A 20009-nucleotide genomic window follows, 5' to 3' on the forward strand; every position below is an offset into this window, starting at 1 on the left:
GGCCGAGAGGAAGATCACATGATTGACCTCTTGCTATCACGCCACGTGTTTTTTATCAATCTCAAAGCTATTCTATTCATCCCTCCCCTCTAGCCGCCGCCCCTTTTACCTCCCTCTCACAGGCTCGCTCCACTCCACCCTCCGTCGAATTCCACTCCGGCGGCCACCGTCGGCCGCCGCGGCGCCCCCTCCTTTCATGCTTAGGGTTGTCGTTCTATGACCTTCTGTAGTTTTGCGCCCATTTTTGTTATGGAAATCTTTCCATTTCCAAGAAAGAACTCATTTTGGAACCCTAACTAGCAACTCCTTTTTCTGTCGTTCGTCATCTCTGCAGTCAAAACTCAGAAAGCATGCATCGAAACTTGTACGTGGACCGAGTTAGGATGAAACTGTTTCTTTTGATGAAAATGTTTTCTTGATTTTGAACTTAGATGTTGGACGCCGTGGTGATCAGTCTTTGCTGTGCTGGGTTTCAGATTTAGGGCCGTCCGGAGATCGTTTGCTAATTTTTGTGACGCGCAGATAGTGCGGAAAAGGGTGGGATGATTCTTTTACCTTTTTCCTTTCCTTTCTTGATTTCTCATGTGAAGTTTAATTGGAATCTCTAAGTTGGAATTTGCCCAACAGGCTTGGAAGAATGGCGTACGTAGAACACAGCCATCTCATACTTTTTCAGGTTCTCATGGTATGTCACTGGAAGCCTTTTGTGATATGATATACTACAGTGGTATTGGAGAATGTAGTTCATATGTGAAATGAATTATATACGTGTGCTTGGTTATTTTTTTTGTGACAAACCATGAAGAAACTGAATGCCTTTTGTGACAGAGCATGAAGAAACTAAATTCTGTAACTTTACGTTATTTAGGAGTTGATATAGTGTGGATTATCCGTGATGCTTCTTTACTACCTTCATATTGAAGTACCAAAGCACCGATGCTTGATTTTGTCAAATACATTTTTTAAGAAATATTGTTGAATACGTATTAATATGTGATACTGTTTAAATGCTAAAATTTTTATAGTTGCTAAAACTGAACTCTACAAATGATACTATATACATACTTGGTGATGTTAGGTTCTGTTTCTTTCTCCTTAGCTTCATTAACATTCAGTTTATAGTATTTAACGCTAATCATAATTTTAGTCTTGAAGAAGAAGACATCATGTTGACTGTTATCTGGGAAATACCTAAGGAACATAAAATTAAAAAAGTTATTCATGACCTGCAATAGTTGTCCAAAACCCCAAATGGCATTCAAGGATCGATGTGACTTTAATATGCATTTCCTCGAGTGGTTACCATGTTTTCTCTTATGAGGAATTAGCGTGGAAATTTGCAGATTTCAACATTTATCATTTGAGAGACAATGTGGGGACTGGATTTGTGCAGCTGCAAGTTGTTAATGCACTTTGGAAAGGAGATAGACAGCTAGCCTCCAAGATGCTTTTGGACCTTGGTGAAGTAAATGACAAGTTAAGTGCTAAGGATTTTGCCTGTATTTTGGAATATTGTGCACGCACGCCAGATCCCTTGGTAATAATTATGGATGGTAATTCTTAATCTTGATTTTAGGTGTTTGAGTGTGTTTTTCTTTGCAAGTCTGCTCTTTTCTTCTTCTGTGGAGCAAAATATTGATGTTGTACCTTATAGTAAAGCTATTTTATTAGTAGGACTCTTGTTGACTAACTTTTATTTTGTTAGTCTTTGATATTTTTGTTGATAGAAAACACTATCGAAAGGACCCATTGGATTCTTTTGCTCATGTTTGTAATTAGTGAGCTCTACAACAGATTATACATAACTGAAGTTACTGAATAGTTAATATCCTCTGTCTTTACTTTTTTCTTTGTTACTCATCACTCTTTAGTATAATCATCACCACTGTAGTACATGAGGCTTCAGCTAATGATTTTTTTTTTTTTGAATGGGAGGAAATGCTTTTTTTTTTTACTTTTCTTTTTATTTGAAGAATTGTCTTGTTTCAATGTAATGGAATAAACCCAGTTATTATAAAAAAAAAGAAAGAAGAAATAACTATTGAAGCAAGAGAGTGTTTATAACCACTGACTAGACAATCACTTTGAATTGAGACCAATTTTTCAAAAAAAGTGAAAATAGAAAACAGGCAACTCTAGAAGCAAGAGAGTGGTTATTAGGCACCAGCCAGGCAAGCATAATAGTGCTATTTCATTCATTGGCCAGGTAAATATAGTAATAGGCTTTGTAGTTGTGGGACAAGTAAGCAGCAACAATTGGGATGTCTCCTTAGAATTGAATCATGAACTAGGAGGGTCTTGATTGTAAACAAGAAAAGGGAAGTATTAGGTATTTGATATCAAACTAAGGATGGATTGAATTCAACATGATAAAAAAATGACTTATTTCTCTTTAAAAACAAGAGTGGGATGTCTCCTTATAATTGAATCATGAACTAGGAGGGTCTTGATTGAAAACAAGAAAAGGGAAGTATTAGATATTTGATATCAAACTAAGGATGGATTGAATTCAACATGATAAAAAAATGACTTATTTCTCTTTAAAAACCAGGGTTGATTTTTCCCTTTGACCTGGATCAAGGCATTTGGGCAATGGGTTCCTCTGCATCTTTTTTTTCTCCTTTTTGGCATAGAATACGATTCTTGTTTTGTTTTTTTTTTGGGGGGAGGGGATGTGGGGTGGTTTATCTCATCAGACTCCAACACTCACCTGGAATGACATGTTAGTACTTTCTTTTTCGATGATTAACATGTGGGTTGTTGGCAAAGTTTTAACTCTCATTCCAATGGGTTTCACTAGTCTATCAGACTGATATGGTACACCATGATATACCTTGCCATATCACCCAACCTTTGTTGGACCAGTAAATACCAATCTGTGTGCACCTTGCTGCTGATGGGTATTTGAAACCTTGTTTGCTGGTAAATTTTAGAAATTTGGCGCAGAACCCATCTGGGACATATGATTTATATTCACATGTTTAGGTAAATTTTTACTAAGATTCCATTGTATTTGGAATTTTGGATAACTGAATGTGAATATGTTTATTCTAGTGACTAAAGTCAAAAAACGTATGTAGTGCTTCTTTAACTATTTGATGTCTCTACGATGGATCATCTCAAACTCTGTAGTGTCTTTTTGTGTTTAACATAGTGGTGCTGATGTCCTTACATGATTGTATGTGAATAGAATTGTTGTTTCATGATATGGTCCATTCAGAAGAGGACCAAATGCTTTCGGCAAGTACTTCTGTTCATCCTCATGATTGCAGGTTTTACTTTAATGATCCTAATGAACAAATGAAAAAGAAAAAAATAAAGAAATTGTACAGGGATTTTGAAAACCTTATTTTATTATCCTTCTAAAACTGTTAACTTTGACTTAATTTTTTTAGAAGTCAAAATTCTAAGCATCAAATAATGTGATGTACACATACATATGATTTTGTGAAGGAAGTACTATGCCTGATAGCTTCTTTAGTTAGCAGTGAGTGCTCTTTTATAGTACTACAAATTAATCAGATTATGGAGCTAGTAGACAAATGTAGTTACCAAATACAACTATCATTATGTCAAGGTTATAAATTCCCCTAGCTGATCCAAGACTGCATTGACTGAGATAAACAACATTGAGATGTTTCTAGCATTAGGGACCTTATGAAATCTTCCTGCATGCTCACATTGAATTATGGAATTTTTGTTATAACTTACTCTTACTTGAGAGTTCTAGGGAAAAAAATGCAAGATGATTTTAGGAAATGTAGCATAAAATATTTTCTTTTTAGGGACCAAGACCGAGTTGTTTTGTCACACTGCATGCTCGATATATTCTTCAAGTCTCTGAGAAGCATGCTCAGTGTGTTTGGAGGAAGTGACCAAGTGATTATACTAAACAATCTTCAATTTACTAAATATTATTAAATTTATATATGATTAAACAATCTTCACCCTCCCCATTTGCCATATTGGCAGGAGCCTCATGCATTGGTTTCCCCTCCAGTTGTTTCTTGGATTGAAACTAGTTATTCTTCATTAAGTGCATAATAGTTCTTCGAGTAAAATTAGATTTGTTTAGTGCCCTTTATTGATTATTGATGGTAAATGAAGCACCCTTTTTATTTTATATTTTTGTGGCAATACTTTGTTGATTGTTTCGACACGATTTACCTTTGCATTGGTTTATTGGTATTTGTTTTGTGTAGTTTGCTATGGAGACATGGAAAATCATGGAGGACAAAATGATAGACATAAACAAGAGAAGTTGTATATTCATACTTCAAGCTTTCAGCAAAGGAGGATACATTAAGGAGGTCTGCTTAAGATTTCCTTGCATTCTTTGTCTCTTGCTCTTTCTATTCTTTATGTTTATTATAATACATAAAGTTCACTTTTGGCAAAACAATAAACTATCCTAAAATTTATCATTTACTTTAAAGTCAATAAAGAAATCTATTAAAACTTTTGATTTTTTTTTGTACATCTTTAGATAATCTTCTTACACTCTTTTATCCAACCAAGCCTTTATAAAAAATTAGCCATAGTAGTTTAGGGGTGCTCTAAACTTAACTAGACATATGGATTTTACAGATCTCAATGGCGGCAAAAGATCGATGTAGCCAACCCTAAATAGTTGGACTTACAGCTTTGTTGTTGTAGTAGTAGTAGTTTACGGGTGAAAATTGATTACAGATGGATCTGATAGTGAAAAAAATTTAATGCCAATTAGTTCTGAATCAGTGGATACAAATACATATATGGGCTTTAGATGGGTACCAAATTTTGAGCCAATTTGTTTAAAATGTATTGGATGTCAGTAGGGAATAAGAAGGATAACATAGATATTAATATTGCATGAAGCAGAGATTTCTACAACTTATTAAAGGACTAGCTCAAACCAATCAGATTGACAACAGCAACAACAACAATAAGTTGTAATGTTCCAACCATGATTTCATGCAGATCGTCACATATTGGGTGGTATTTGTCAATTTGATTCAATTTTTATAACACGAAGTGGGACTTGGGGTTTTTAATAAACCCCTTACTCTTTCTCCCTCGTCTAGTAGACTTGCATCTCATGCCACTCATCATCATCGGCAGCCCACAATTTAACTTTGAATCAAAAACTTTGATTTACATTAATTTACTTTAGGATATAGTTTTCAAATGTCATAAATTGTTAAATGGCAATTGATTGTCAACTACTTTAGGAGATAGACTTGCATCTGCTTCGTTTTTTAATCCCCTTCTAACTGATGTTACATCCTTGGTTCTGAAATATTGCTTTTAAGATCTAATATTGCAACTGCTTGTTTCCCTTGTTCAAAGATACCTGATATATATTGCTTATTATACTTCTATCTGTTGAGTTTTCTGAGGACTTCTTATACTTGTCTACATATATTGCTTATTACCTTTTATTTGTTGAGTTCCACTTTAGACAGAGATGTCCACCAGCATTTGCAGGAAATTACCTGAACAGAGAATTTTCTGTAGGGGTTTTTAAATATGTTTTCTTCCTAGGCATTTAACTGGCTCAATTTTCTTGCGGAAAATGATCGGATGCATTATGCGCCAATGTTCAATATTTTCTTAAGTGGATGCTGGAGTTCAAAGAGCTTTAATCATGTAAACCGCTGCTTGGAGCTAATGGAAAACCAACTTGTTGGCAAGTCTGAAATAACTCATTGGGAACTTCTTAAGGTTTGTATCAATGTGAAACTGTATTCTGATGCAATGAACTTAAAGAGCATGAAATAGAGTAATTCAGAGATTATTTTTGGTGGCATATGAACCATCTAAAATATTTTAGCTGTTAACTTATTTCTGTGCCAACCAATCATGTAAAACATTTTTATTTCTATTAAAATCGTCTACATGTATGTTAAATGATAATTCATGATATGTTCCCATCAATTACTGTCATACCCTCTCCAGTCATACTGTAATAGTTTCATTGGGCTGTGGCCTTTGCTCACTACTGAGAAAAAAATACTGTTGTACTGACTTGTTGAGATGGTACTTTTTTCATAGCTAATATGATCATTTGAAATTTCATTTTTCTTTCCTTTGGTCTTCAATTGATTTTCATGTATGCAAAATGCATGTACAGTCTCTTTATTGCAGAATGATGTTTTTCTAAGGACAGAAGCAATACTACAAAAGCAACAACACTAACAAGCACAATTCCCTAAAATAGAATGGTAAATATTTTGTTCAAAACTTAAATAATTGGTCATGATCATAGCCATATAGCGAGTTAACATCCGAGTGGCTTGGGTCAGTCAATGTTACAATTGACTGTATCACACGGCAAGGTTGCTCAAATGGATAAATCTGTATAGTGGCCTGGGGACTGTCTTCCACTTTGCTGTCAATCTCACCATTTTCCGACTGCTTGATCCTTGTGACATGCAGGGGCTGTTGAGCCTTCTATAACCTTTGGTCTCTCAAATGAGTGATGAGGAAAAAAAAAAAGAACATCTTTGGTTATCTGCTCCAGCTGACTAGAACTGGAATCTAAAGGACCTAATTCTTATATTGCATTTTTTTAATCTTATACGTAGAAAACAACCTTGCCAATAATACCCATTGTTTGTTTGTAATGTTTTAATTATAAACTTTATGATAGTATGATGACAAATCCATATCCTATCATCTATTGACATGACAAGTACTTGATGAAACACGAAGAATTCTCTATCAATTCTGAGCTATTATTCCAAGTTAACATATGGTAACTGTTTCGTGAACCCTAAAATAATGAAGTCCTAAAAATAAACAATCAATGAAATTATAGTTTATCTATGACTTAGAAGTAAATCCAAATAAACTAGGGTCCAGCTACTCTTAAAATTAACCTACAGCATTTTAAAGATGCTTTTTTTATGTTTTAGGTAAAAAAATTTCCTGGCATAAAATTAAGTATCATCATGAGAAATTTCATTCCTAAACTAATAATATATCATATTTTTGTCAATGACCTTCCATGTTTGTGCTTGAAACATATATTTGCCTTTCAGCAGCTTCTAATCAATCTTGTTTGTTGCATAGACTGCCGTAATCTTAATATAATGCAGCTTGTTCTATGCTTATGCTACTACCAGTGATTTGTTCTCTAAACAATCTTATTAGAACCTAGGTAATTTGATAATTTACTATCATTTAGTCCTAGCTGACATGGGTAGTATCAGATTAAAGATACTTTCTACTGCATGGTATTGATAGGATAAATGCCTTGTCCACAGCAAACAAGTCCCATAGGATCATTACATCAATTATTATGTCATTCATTTTCGGTCTCAAATTATCTCAAATGCTTGTTATTGGTAATCTTTTTTTTTTACTTCATAGAAGTTAGTTATCCAGAGTGAAATTTTTAGTTGCTGAAGTTAATTAACTGCACCTTGAAGCCTAGTCAACTATACATCAGCAAGATAATTTAGGCCCATGGCTTTAGTTGGAATCATTGAGTTTACTTGCCCCAAATGGCTATATGATGGCAATTTGTATGATTCTCTAATTATGCTTTACAAGTACATGCCTATGCTCATGCCCACTGATTGTATGTGAGCAAAGTACCTGTACACAGCCGTGCAGCACGCTGGCATCCACCTGCACATAAATTTGTGCAGGCAAGGCGCACTAGTGCCATCATAATTAATCCTTAGTTTGAGTCAGGTACTTATGTTGAACTTACCTGTTTGGAATGTGCTTTTATCATTGTGTCAGGTTCATATGTCTAGTTTTGTTTCCCCAGTTCTGGAAAATATTAATTTCTCCTTGTTGAAAATTTCTTCTTTGGTTTTATATGTTCTATATACGTGGTCTTCAGCTACTGTCATTTTATTTATATGATTGTTGATTTTAAGAAGTTTTGCAGCTTGCAGTTTTGCAGAGGAACTTGTCTGCAGTTCATGAGATTTGGAAGGAATATACTAGATATTACAGTCCAAGTGTCATAATGCTACGGAAATTTATTTGGTGCTATGCTAAATTAGGTGATCTTGATTCTGGAAATGCTGTCTTGAAGCATCTTTTGGTGCTTGCTAGGCAAGGAAGTGCCTCACTTTCCATATCTGGCACAGGGAATTATCAATCATCAGCAGTAGATATTCCTATACCAACAAAAGAGAAGTCATATGAAAAGAGATTTTCATTAGACAATTTGAGTTCCTTGACATTTGAAGGAAACCCAGAGAAAAATGAAGGCCCCGTTGAAGTTAGCATGGATGAATCCAGTATGGGACACCACAGCATCATGAAGAATCTTGATTTGAAGAAAAGTTTTGAAAGTCAATCAAAATTGAATATAATTGATGCACTTCTATTGAAAATCAATGGAAATACTTTTTTTAATGAATTAGGGAAAGGTAGATGCATTCCTGTGGCCCATACAATCTTTGATGGTGCTGTTCGAATTGACAGTTCAAACTTCCAAGTCAAACAAGAAGATTTTTCTGAACTTAGCAGTGGAAAGATGAAACAAGGATTGGAAATGACCTCTTGTCCACTTAAGAACTTGTTGAGGTGGTCTTTCAATGACATGATACATGCCTGTGCACAATCTAATAACTACCAAATGGCTGAGCAGCTATTTCTGCAGGTACCATTGTCGATATTGTTTTTTTCCTTTATCTTTGTTATTTATTGCTCCCAAGGTAATAATTTGAATGTTGTTTTGAAAACTTTATGGGCAACATTTTGTGCATTTGCTTTCTTTGATTGTCTACAGAGCTTGTCCGTCTTGTTTATTCTTATGTATTGATCCGATATTTTGAGGTTATTTTTGTGCTGAAGTAGTAAAAGGTTTGCTACTTAAATCTTGGGGATCTGTTTGTGATATAGAGACATTAGTTTTGAGCTACGATTTTAGTGATATTATGATAGGGCTTGTTAGCAGGCATTCTTTGTCATTAACTTGACCTCCATGAGATGGCAGTTAGCAAACATGTACAGAAAGCTAGTGTGGCCAAGATAGGGATGTTGAGATAGTATCATATTAGTTCTGATAAAAATTAAACTGAAGGAGAACATATAAGATGGTATCAACTATCAACCAAAGACTGCAATTTCATACTGAAGGTGTGTACTGTTCCATGGTCACACCAGTACATCCCACCTGGTCCTAGTGTACCAGCATATGATATGCCAATATGTATCAGGATTTCAAGAAAAAGGTTGAAAGTACCCACACATGGTTCACCAATATGTACACGGATTTTGAGCAAAAGGTTGAAAATTCAATCGAAGATGAAAAGAAACCTATTTAAGGGTTTTCTTCCTATTTTCTTGGTTTATAAAATCAAATTAAATAGGGAAAGCTACCAATCAATAGAAAATCTAAGCTATAAGGACCAAAAATAGAATTTCTTATCTTTTCGGATCCATTGAGAACTCATCAAATATGTAGTCTCCATGGATTAAGGGTGCTTCCATGGAAGAATAAACCCTTCATCCACCAATAATTTCATAATCGAGTAAGAATAAACATGTTGTAATTGGCTAGGTTGTCCCTAAATACCCCATTTGGTATATGAAAGAATAAGACCTTTAGGTTTTCGATTACCTTGATTCGAAGATGATTACGACAGGATCTTGAGATTTAACCCCTCTTTGATTGTCAATCAACCTTTCCTAACTGTTCTTCAAGGCAATTAGAGAAGACCTGAGCCTTTAACCCAAGAATTCAAGAGAAATTAGTTGAGAATGAGTTTGAGAAAGAGAGTGAGTGAATGAGAGTAAGAGAGGAGGAGAAATGAGTGAGGGGGGGGGGGGGGGGGGGGGGGTGTGGGGCGGGGTGATTTAACCCAAATCTGACTGTTATCAACTCTCCATGGTCAGATTGGGTGATTTAACCAACTCTCCATGGTCAGATTGGGTGATTTAACCCAAATCTGACTGTTATCAACTGGTACGGTCGAATTCTAACCTAAGTAGCTGGTAAATAAATTTCTTCCAGAACACATCAAGTTTCAAACAGTATGCCTATACTGGACCTGAACTGGCGGAAACCACCTGGTCCAAGTATTGGCAGCCAGTCGGACTGGTATGTACCAACCTTATCATACCATGTTGATCGAAACTGCAAACAATGTTATTAGCATATGCAAAATAGACCTATAGAACTATTGATTAGATCAATGATTTAAAAAGGCGCTCGGGCGCTCGCCTAGGCGCTCGGGCGAGGCGAGGCGAGGCCCGAGCGCCTCGCTAATCTCCTAGGCGGCGCCTTCAAACAGGCGCCGCCTGGGCGCTCGCCCGAGCCCAGGCACTGGGCGCTTCGGGCGAGCGCCTGGGTTAACCAAGGCAACCGAACCAGGATTTTAGGTCTGGTTCGGTCCTGGTTCGGTCTCTAATGGTTAGTTGGTTCAATCGAACCAACTAAAACTACTATAAGTGACAACCGAATCCTAACCCTTGCCGCTGCCGATCCCGATCCCGCTGCTCACCGCTGTCGCTGCTTGCAAATGTTGTCGCTGTCGCTGCTCGCAAACGCTGCCGCTGTCGCCGCTCGTGCCTCCCGCTGCTCGCCGCTCTCGCTCCCACTCCTACTCCTGCTGCCGCTGCTCACCGTTGTCGCTGCTCGCGAACGCTGTCGCTGTTGCCGCTCGCGCCTCCCGCTGCTCGTCGTTGTCGCTACCATTGTCGTCGCTTGCCGCTGCCGCTGTCGCCGCTCGCCGCTGTCGCTGCCGCTGCCTCCTTACACTCCGCTGCCGTTGCCACTTCCTCTTTTCTCAATCAGCAGGCTCAGCACCCCCTTACACATCCTTCTTCTCCTTCTGTTAACAGTATACAGTATACTATTAACAATATACTGTATATTGTTAGGTTTATTTGAAATTATTAATTTTCAATACTGTTAAAAGAATTTCTTAATTTAATAGCATATTTTAATTAAAATTTTTTAAATAATTATATTTATTAATTATATTATATATTTTTATATTTTAGTACCTCGCTTCGCTCAGGCGAGCGCCTGGGCGAGCACCTAGCACCTCGGACGTTTTTGGACCTTGGCGCCTAGCGCTTTTTAAATCACTGGATTAGATGAGGTGGGTTTATTAGGATTAGTGGTGCTAGAAGAGGTACGAGATATGAGAAAACTCTATTAGGACAAAGAAAAGAAATTTACACTTAGCTTGACTTGTGATATTGTCGTGGACTGAACTCATTGGAGAGAAAGATCCCTGTAGTAGTTGGGACACTAGTTGTGGTGTTTCTTTTTAAGTCTGTCACCTTTTCTAGTTATTATCCTTCTGAGTATTTTAGCATGCATGGTAGATTAGGCCTTTTTTTTTATTTACTCTTTAAAGAATGCAGTTAAAAGTCACATTAATTTTGTTTTGTTTTATGGTTGAGTCCTTTTCGTTTGTTTTCTGTCGAAGCTAAATTCATTACACTGATTTCATAAACTATTTAGCAGCTCCCTCATCATTCATCAGACCTCTGTATCTTTTTTAAATAATTCAGACACTAACTGAATTTGTTTTTTTCTTTTTTAGATGCTTGACATTGGATTGAAACCATCAGAGCATACATACGATGGCTTTGTTAAAGCTGCCATTGAAGGGAAAGGAGTTGATTATGGCATGAAAGTGGTACCTTCTTTGGATCAATCATAATCAATCTTTTTAAACTAGAAGTGATAGTGTTGCTATCTATCAGTGGTTACCTTATGCCCTGAAAAGAAGATTATGAACCTATGGAGTTACCAAGAGTGGAAGAATGCTGCACAAATACTGTTAAACTAGTTCTCTAGTTTGATATATTTTCTGTATCCTTTGTATTGTTTGGTTTTACTGTTTATGTGGGAGTTCCACTTTTGTATTTATGATTTTGCAGGTTAAGATGATGCAGGAAAGGAACATCAAGCCATATAATAACACTTTTGCAGTTCTCTCAGTTGGTTACAGCAGAACTTTAGAACTGGATATGGCTGAGTCCTTTTCAAATAAAATATCTGATAAATTACCGAAGAACATACATACCTTCAATACCTTACTTGCTGCCTGTGGTTTCATGGTACCTCTAATTGCCACCTCATATTTTTGTCCTTTTCTATTTTTTTTAAATATAACTTCTACATTGTCTAAATTGGTCTTTGCTGTTGTCAATAAGATACAACTAAACTTCTTGATGTTACCATCGCAAATTTGAACTTCTCTCAGAAAATGATACTCTTATATGGTTGCTGCAAAGCTGCTATGAGCACTGACCTTTCTTTCATAAACCATGGCATTTAGAAGTGCAGTTAGCTCTTACTGTATTATAGACACCTAATAATCATAATCATGGTTCTCTGTTATCTTCTATTTGTAACTGCTAACTTGATCTAAACTGGTTATGCCATTAGTAGATGCCTATTACTCAAATGAAGGTGCTCCTGTTGAAGTGGTATTACCATATCTGTTCCATGACCTTCAATGTCACACATATAGTAATTCAGTTATGTGTAACACCAGGCATACAACTATGCCAGAAGATGCTGATGTGAAATGGAATGGCTAGTGTTGAATCATTGAATCTTTGAATCTTGGGCTCTGAAAAATAGGACAGTCTGATTTACAAATTAAATTGACTAGCATAAGCAAGCTTTACTTTTTACTATTGGAATATGTTATTTTTTTATTTGTGATTGTGCTAACTTCATTTCCTTTACTATTGCATGTTTTTCTGATTGTATAAGTCAAACGAACTCTAGGTTATGGATGCTTTGACCACTATAAACAGCCTTGGGATTTAGAAAATTGGATGCCTGGATAATTGGTCTAAACGCACTATAAATATTTTTGAGCTCTTGCAGGATGAGCCAGAACGTGCTGTCCGTGTACTGGCAAAAATCAAGAGATTGAAAATCAAGTTAAATATCAGGACTTATGAACTCATGTTTACCTTGTTTGGCACCGTCAATGTTCCTTATGAGAGAGGAAATATACTCTCACATATGGATGTTACCAAAAGAATAGGTGCCATCGAGATGGATATGATGAAGAATGGAATTCATCACAGTTATGCATCCATGAAGAATCTGGTACTTTGGCCTGTTTTCCTTCTTTCAGATTCTGATAATTGCACAAATTAATAAATTGTTGAGACATGCATTCTTCCATGATATTATACAGGATCTTGTATGAACTGCCCTTTAGGAAAATCCAGATAATATGGCAAGTCCTGCACTGATTGCATGTAACAGTTTATCAGTGCAGCCACCACTGATGACTTGTGATGATAATTCTTGAAGTTCACATTAGATTGAATTGTTTCCTAATTGGCAAAGAACTTTTGACAACGTATAATTATTACTGTCCCATGTCATTTTACATACCGAAATAATAGATGGCCTACCATTTCACCTCATGTTTGATCATCCGTAAACAACATCTCTCTAATGCAACTTGATTAGGCATTTACCGTATCAACAAGCTTACTTGTTGCCTGCTATTATATTATCATTATTATTTTCCTCCATTTCAGATAAGAGCTCTAGGATCTGAAGGTATGATACAAGACATGCTGCGGTATTTAGATATTGCTGAGAACTTGCTATGGCAGACCGATGCTCATCAAACAAATGATTTGTATAATATTGTACTGCATGCACTAGTCAAGGCAAAAGAGGTATCTAGACTTCTGAATAGTGCAGTAAATGTGAGAGACCTCTTCCTTCCAAGTCACTTCCACCATAAAAAACCACGAGAACATCTATTTAATGAGATCTTAAGTTCTTGAAAAAGTACTGTAGAATTTATTCAATGACTATTTTTCCTTGAATTTCAGAGACACAAGGCAATTGAAGTCTTCAGAAGTATGAGATCATGTGGTCTTCCAGCTAATGTTGCAACATACAATATCATGATAGAATGTTGCAGCATGCTCAAATGTTTCAAATCTGCATGTGCAATTATTTCCTTAATGTTGCGAGAAGGCTTCTATCCACAGACTTTGACCTATACTGCACTGATTAAGGTATGATCTTGAAATGGCTTTAGAATACATCGGAATACTGATAAATTTTATCCAACATTGTTATTGCGACTAACCTATATTATAGCCCCATCGATCCTACAGTTTTTTGTGTTCTTTTGTACCAATTTAACCTTGGTTAATTTACTGCTCAAGACACTACTGTAGCTAAGGTTTTTGACTTTTGCACTAAAAATGAATATTGAAACAGATCTTAGCATAGAGGTCTTTTGGTTCTGTTGTGTGGAATGGGGTGCACTATCTGGCCGTCCTTTAGTTCAAAGTTTTGGTTCCCTTTAATTCTGTTTTTTCTTTGCACGTAGTTACCTACACCAGTACCGATGTTATCTCCTTCAGCATGGATAACTTGAGGTTAAATTTGAGGGTCCTTTTAATGGTTTTAAAGGCCAATTTAATTAGGGCATCGTAATCTTTCACCATAGAAGTTTTCAATGTTTTCTAGGTTTATCAAAAATGAACTGAAGTGCAGTTTGAATCACAATTGTATATGTGGATTCGTCCATAGTTTTATATACGTAAATACATATCAGTTGGTGAATAATAGCATTGCAAATGGGTGTTGCAAGACAAGTATTCAAGTACATGGCGAGAACATTGTCTTCTCTGTTTACATGTCCACCCAATACAATGGGTCATCATCTCTCTTGCAACACAGACATCTAAAACTCTGCATATTGATAACTTTGTTGTATTAGGACCATATGGCCTAATCGGAATGACATTTTAGATTAGTCAACTTTGTGTCCACCTGCAATTTTATTGTCATGATATTTCAGAAGGGGTATGCCAACATCATTTTCTTTATAACATCCATGCCAAGTTCATGATTTTACTTGCGCCCAGTTCATGACGTCAAGGCAATCAGAAAAGATACCACTCTTGGTTTCAGCATATTCACCAGTAAATGCAGTCAGTCAATTGGTCCTTTTCCACATATTTGATGGTACAAATTAAAATCTTAGTGGCATATTATCCACTCTTATTCGATAAGGAGATTTGGAGACATTTTTGTCGCTACATCAGTGAAACTATGATGCTTTCATGCAGAGATTTAAAAAGGCGCTCAGGCGCTTGCCTAGGCACTCGAGCGAGGCGAGGCGAGGCCCGAGCGCGTCGCTAATCTCCCAGGCGGCGCGCTTTAAACAGGCGCCGCCTGGGCACTCGCCCGAGCCCAGGCGCTCGGCGCTTCGGGCAAGCGCCCGGGTTAACCAAGGCGACCGAACCAGGATTTTAGCTCTGGTTCAGTCTCCGATGGTTAGTTGGTTCAATCGAACCAACTAAAACTGCTATAAGTGACAACCAAACTCTAACCCACGCCGCTGCTGCTCCCGATCCCGCTGCTCGCAAATGCTGTCGCTGCTCGCAAACGCTGCCGCTGTCGTCGCTCGCGCCTCCCACTACTCACCGCTCCTGCTCTTGCTCCCGCTCCCGTTGCTCGCCGCTGTTGCTGCTGCTGCCTCCTTACACTCCGCTGCCGCTGTCGCTTCCTCTTTTCTTAGTCAGCAGGCTCAACACTCCCTTACACTTCCTTCTTCTCCTTTTGTTAACAGTATATAGTAAGGTCTGCCGTACCGGATTGTACCGCCCGGTACGGGCAATACGTACCGGTCCGACAGGCCAGCGGTACGCGGATTGCTCGGTACCAGTCCGCACTGTAGTAGTGACTGTAGCACTGCAGTGCTACAGTGCTCGGTACACCGTACCGTACCGGTACCGAGCCCGGGTCGAAACGTCGGTATGGTACGGTACGGTGGACCCTGGTATATAGTATACTGTATAGTGTTAATATTGTTAGGTTTATTTGAAATTATTAATTTTCAATACTGTTAATAGATTTTCTTAATTTAATAGCATATTTTTAATTTAAAATTTTAAATAATTATATTTATTATTTTTATATTTTAGCGTCTAGTGCCTCGGGCGTTTTTGGACCTTGGCGCCTAGCGCTTTTTAAATCACTGCTTTTATGACCTAAAACCTCTTTGCTCCAGATAGGCCCAAAAAGAAGAATTAATTTCTTTGTACTTTGAGATGTCTTGTTAAGACAATAAGCATTTGTGATTCCATTTATATAACACGTTCATTTATTAAATTCCAGCTGAGGGTTATAAAGTTGTGAAACTTATTTTTATCTCCCTGGCATTATAGACTTGATCCTTTGGATATATCTGCCATGACAGCTTAAGAAATTATTGAGTTTGGATTTTATATTTGAAATACTTAACAAATTATAGGCTTTTGTCTGTTCTTTTTTTTTTCAGTATTGGTTTTTCATTGGAACTACCTGAATATGAGAAGATTGAACTCATTTTATCTTTCTTTTATGGCCACTTTCTGATGTGATTTTGAGGGTGATCAAACAGGTTCTTTTGGCAAATGAAGACTTTGAGGGTGCTCTGAATCTTTTGGATCAATCACACTCTGAAGCTATTCAGGTTGATGTCCAGCTTTTTAACACAATTCTTCGAGAAGCATATATAAAGGTATTTCTGTGGCATGCACAATTTTTTAGTTCTTCATTCTAGTTTTTAACAAACAGCTGATCATTTATAATTTTGTCATTTTCTCAGAGAAGAATCGATGTTGTAGAGCTTGTTGTTGAGAGTATGCACAGGGAGAAAATCCAACCTAATCCTACATCCCTTTGGTATACATTCTCTGCATATGTAGAGAGTGATTTTCACAGCACAGCTATGGAAGCTCTACAGGTGTTGAGCATGCGGATGATCTCTGAAGACAATGAAATTCTTCAAGGGAAGAAATCTGTTTTCGAGGAACTCATTCTTAATGAAGACCCAGATGTTGAGTCAGAGATCATCAAAACTTTTAAAGGTTCTCAAGAGTTTCTTGCAACTGCTCTGATGAACTTAAGATGGTGTGCCATTATGGGTTACTCAATATCATGGTCTCCCGAGGAAAGTCAATGGGCCAAAAGGCTTGCCAACAAAGTATCTACTTGATTCTCTAAGACTGGTCTCACTCAAATTCAGCTGCCCCCTTACACTGCTGATATGTAAAATATCAGGGGCGTGTGAATCCAACTGGCATCTAATGTCTGCATCTCTCTTCAGCTGATGACTCATTTCCCTACATTCAAATCCAGAGCAATCTGGGCTGTCTAGTCAACATCGTTTGTTGTGCCGACAACCCTAAGGATGTCTGAAGTTTGTGTCACCTAAAATGTTGCTGACTCTGTAGATACCAAGGCAAAAGCGCATAACTAAATTGGATCTTTGGTGGCCAGCATTTTCCATGTAGGTGACTGGTTCTGGAATCCTTGCGATTGCTTAGTGGCTGACAAAGTCAGAGTGTCAGTGGTTTCCGAATTCCATTGCCAACAGCTAGCTAGATGTTTTACTATATGTAGAGCATCTTGTATGTACTTCAGCGGAAGTCGACTAGGTTTTTGTATCAAACATACAGATTCATGTACCTTACCAAAGTCTGCTCTCGATTTGTGTATTATTAATTTGTTAGAGATTGGTACACTGAACATTATTTTATTCCTGGATAAAATAAGAACATTTATAGATCGAACAATCTGATTTTACCTAATCAATAAAATTTCACACTAACTTTTCTGCTCTACAGCAAGTTTTCTATTTTAAGCTTCAAGTTTGGCTGTTGATCTACAACAACGAAGTGCATTTCTCAGTCATCAGATGTTCTAAAACCTTGTTGCATGTCTGAAAATTATTGTGCTGTCTGCAATGCTTTAGCAATTAAATAAAGTATATTGTGGATCTTAAATTCTGCAGCTACCTCATGATCTCTTTATTACACTATTGTTTAGATTTTTCTTTTGTCTGGTATTTGTACTGCTCGTTTTAGTGGCTAGCAATCACACAAAACTGAGCAAGGTCTTTCTACTGAAGGTCTGCCACAAGAGTTCACAGCAAAGATACATATCCTTTTTGTCTTTCGTCTTGTCCCCTGTGCTCTGATGACTAGGAAAAACTGGCATTCGGATGACTTGATCAAAATGTAATCGTTTATCACACAGGAAGATGAGTATTCATTCATTCATTCACAGGAGGACAAGCTCATCATAATGGAACTTCCTGTAGTCCTGAACTTTATCATGTGTTTTCTTTTCTTTTCCTTGTTTCCTTATAATACACCTGCAGGTTGAAGCAATCCCTGGTAAAATGTGATTGATCGTCGTATGTTGCAGCTGAAAAGGATGAGCATATTGTGTTTGTGGATTGTCGAGTGATGACCCTCCTTTTTCGTAGGTACAACTAGGAAGTGAGGTTGTGGCATGGATACTACTGATATCTGTTACTATTAATATTATTATCTTTCATAGACCTTTTTTAGTATTACGAATTTTAGTCCTAAAAAATTTATATTGAAATTTTTATAGTTAAGACTTCTTCTGTATTTCGGTCCCTAAACTTAAAAATTTACATTAAGATCTATATAGTTATAAAAGTGAAACATTTAACCTCATTTATCATAATGTCATCGGTTTTACAGACGGAAAAGATATAAATCGAGTCGAAATCATCTTTTTACCTATTATTTTTATGTCATCGTGCATGTATTGTCACGTCCGTCGATAAAATTGATAATGTTAAAATAAATTAGGTTAAATATTTTATTTTTATAATTATATAAATTTTAATATAAATTTTTTAAGTTTGATGATACGTCTAATTATAAAAATTTCAATATAAATTTTTGAAGTCTAAAACCATGATACTACAGACAAACGATCATATTTCACACATGTAGAAAAAGCAATGGTTCATTTACGAGAAGACAAGTCCATCATCTGTGTAATGTGTTTTTTTTCTTGTGAACCTTCTTAACTAGTAAATGAAATTTTTTATGTGATTGAATTTAAGCAGCAACTGCAAAAGGATTATTAGATTCTGTCTGTGGATTCCAAAGTCATCCCTCCTCAAAATAGCTACAACGGGGAACTGGGACAAATTATTTCACTCTTTTATTTGCACCAATTAACTCTTACATAAAGAGTATATAAGTTATTAATTCTAAAATACAAACAGGTCAGGATGGCCGAGTGGTCTAAGGCGCCAGACTCAAGTTCTGGTCCTCGTGAGAGAGCGTGGGTTCAAATCCCACTTCTGACATTCTTTTTTTCTTTTTTTCTTTTTTTCTTTTTTCTTTTTTTCTTTTTTTCTTTTTTTCTTTTTTTCTTTTTTTCTTTTTTCTTTTTTCTTTTTTCTTTTTTTCTTTTTTTCTTTTTTTCTTTTTTTCTTTTTTTCTTTTTTCTTTTTTCTTTTTTTCTTTTTTTCTTTTTTCTTTTTATTTTTATTTTTATTTTTTATTTTTTATTTTTATTTTTGTTTTTATTTTTGTTTTATTTTTTCTTTTTGTTTTCTTTATGTTTTATTTTTCTTTTTCTTTTTGAACAGAAAATTAACAGTTGCAATATTTATTTTATTTTTTTAAAGTGGACCACTTAATTCCTTTAAAGAAAAAAAAAACACTGACGATATTTTATTGAAGGACAGAAATAATTTTATTTTATTGCCTCTCTATGTATGCATTCACCTTCTGAACTCTTACATAATTTCACTCTTTTATTTGCACTAATTAACTCTTACATAATTTTATCTATATTTGAAGAAACAATACAAGAAAATACTGGTTTAATTCTTTTATTTTAAGTTATAATAATAAAAATATACCAAAAATTATACAAATAAGTCAGGATGGCCGAGTGGTCTAAGGCGCCAGACTCAAGTTCTGGTCTTCGTGAGAAGGCGTGGGTTCAAATCCCACTTCTGACATTATTTTTGTTTTTGTTTTTATTTTTTATTTTTGCTTTTCTTTTTATTTTCTTTTTGTTTTTGTTTTTTATTTTTATTATTCTATTTTTTTTTTTGTTTTTTTTATTTTGTTTTGTTTTTGTTTTTATTTTTGAACAGAAAATTAACAGTTGCAATATTTATTTTATTGTCTTAAAGTGGACCACTTAATTCCATTAAAGAAAAGAAAAAAAAACACTGACGATATTTTATTGAAGGACAGAAATAATTTTATTTTATTGC

General features: G+C 36.0%; 1 protein-coding gene and 2 non-coding genes across 6 annotated transcripts; all 3 read left to right on the forward strand.

The window, feature by feature from the left end:
• Positions 1–62: 62 nt before the first annotated feature.
• On the forward strand, positions 63–17526 carry LOC103999257 (pentatricopeptide repeat-containing protein At1g76280). 4 transcript variants are annotated; one of them, XM_065127064.1, is made up of 15 exons: positions 63–205; positions 335–364; positions 477–537; positions 628–685; positions 1344–1537; positions 4203–4310; positions 5524–5703; positions 7883–8605; positions 11505–11600; positions 11845–12024; positions 12806–13033; positions 13477–13650; positions 13780–13968; positions 16350–16469; positions 16557–17526. In XM_065127064.1, the coding sequence occupies exons 2-15, from the start codon at positions 351–353 to the stop codon at positions 16944–16946; spliced, it is 2715 nt and encodes a 904-aa protein (XP_064983136.1). In that variant the 5' UTR covers positions 63–205; positions 335–350; the 3' UTR covers positions 16947–17526. The 4 variants fall into 4 exon arrangements, with proteins under 4 accessions (XP_064983136.1, XP_009419230.2, XP_009419232.2 ...); XM_009420955.3 differs by having other exon boundaries at positions 84–364; positions 13477–13620; XM_009420957.3 differs by lacking the exons at positions 63–205; positions 335–364; positions 477–537; positions 628–685 and having other exon boundaries at positions 1343–1476.
• Positions 17527–19001: 1475 nt separating this feature from the next.
• On the forward strand, positions 19002–19085 carry TRNAL-CAA (transfer RNA leucine (anticodon CAA)). Its single transcript has one exon. It is a non-coding gene; the product is annotated as a tRNA-Leu (tRNA).
• Positions 19086–19664: 579 nt separating this feature from the next.
• Positions 19665–19748, forward strand: TRNAL-CAA (transfer RNA leucine (anticodon CAA)). Its single transcript has one exon. It is a non-coding gene; the product is annotated as a tRNA-Leu (tRNA).
• Positions 19749–20009: the final 261 nt, after the last annotated feature.

This window comes from Musa acuminata, chromosome BXJ2-9, assembly GCF_036884655.1.
Source record: "Musa acuminata AAA Group cultivar baxijiao chromosome BXJ2-9, Cavendish_Baxijiao_AAA, whole genome shotgun sequence".
Taxonomy (NCBI): Eukaryota; Viridiplantae; Streptophyta; class Magnoliopsida; order Zingiberales; family Musaceae; genus Musa; species Musa acuminata.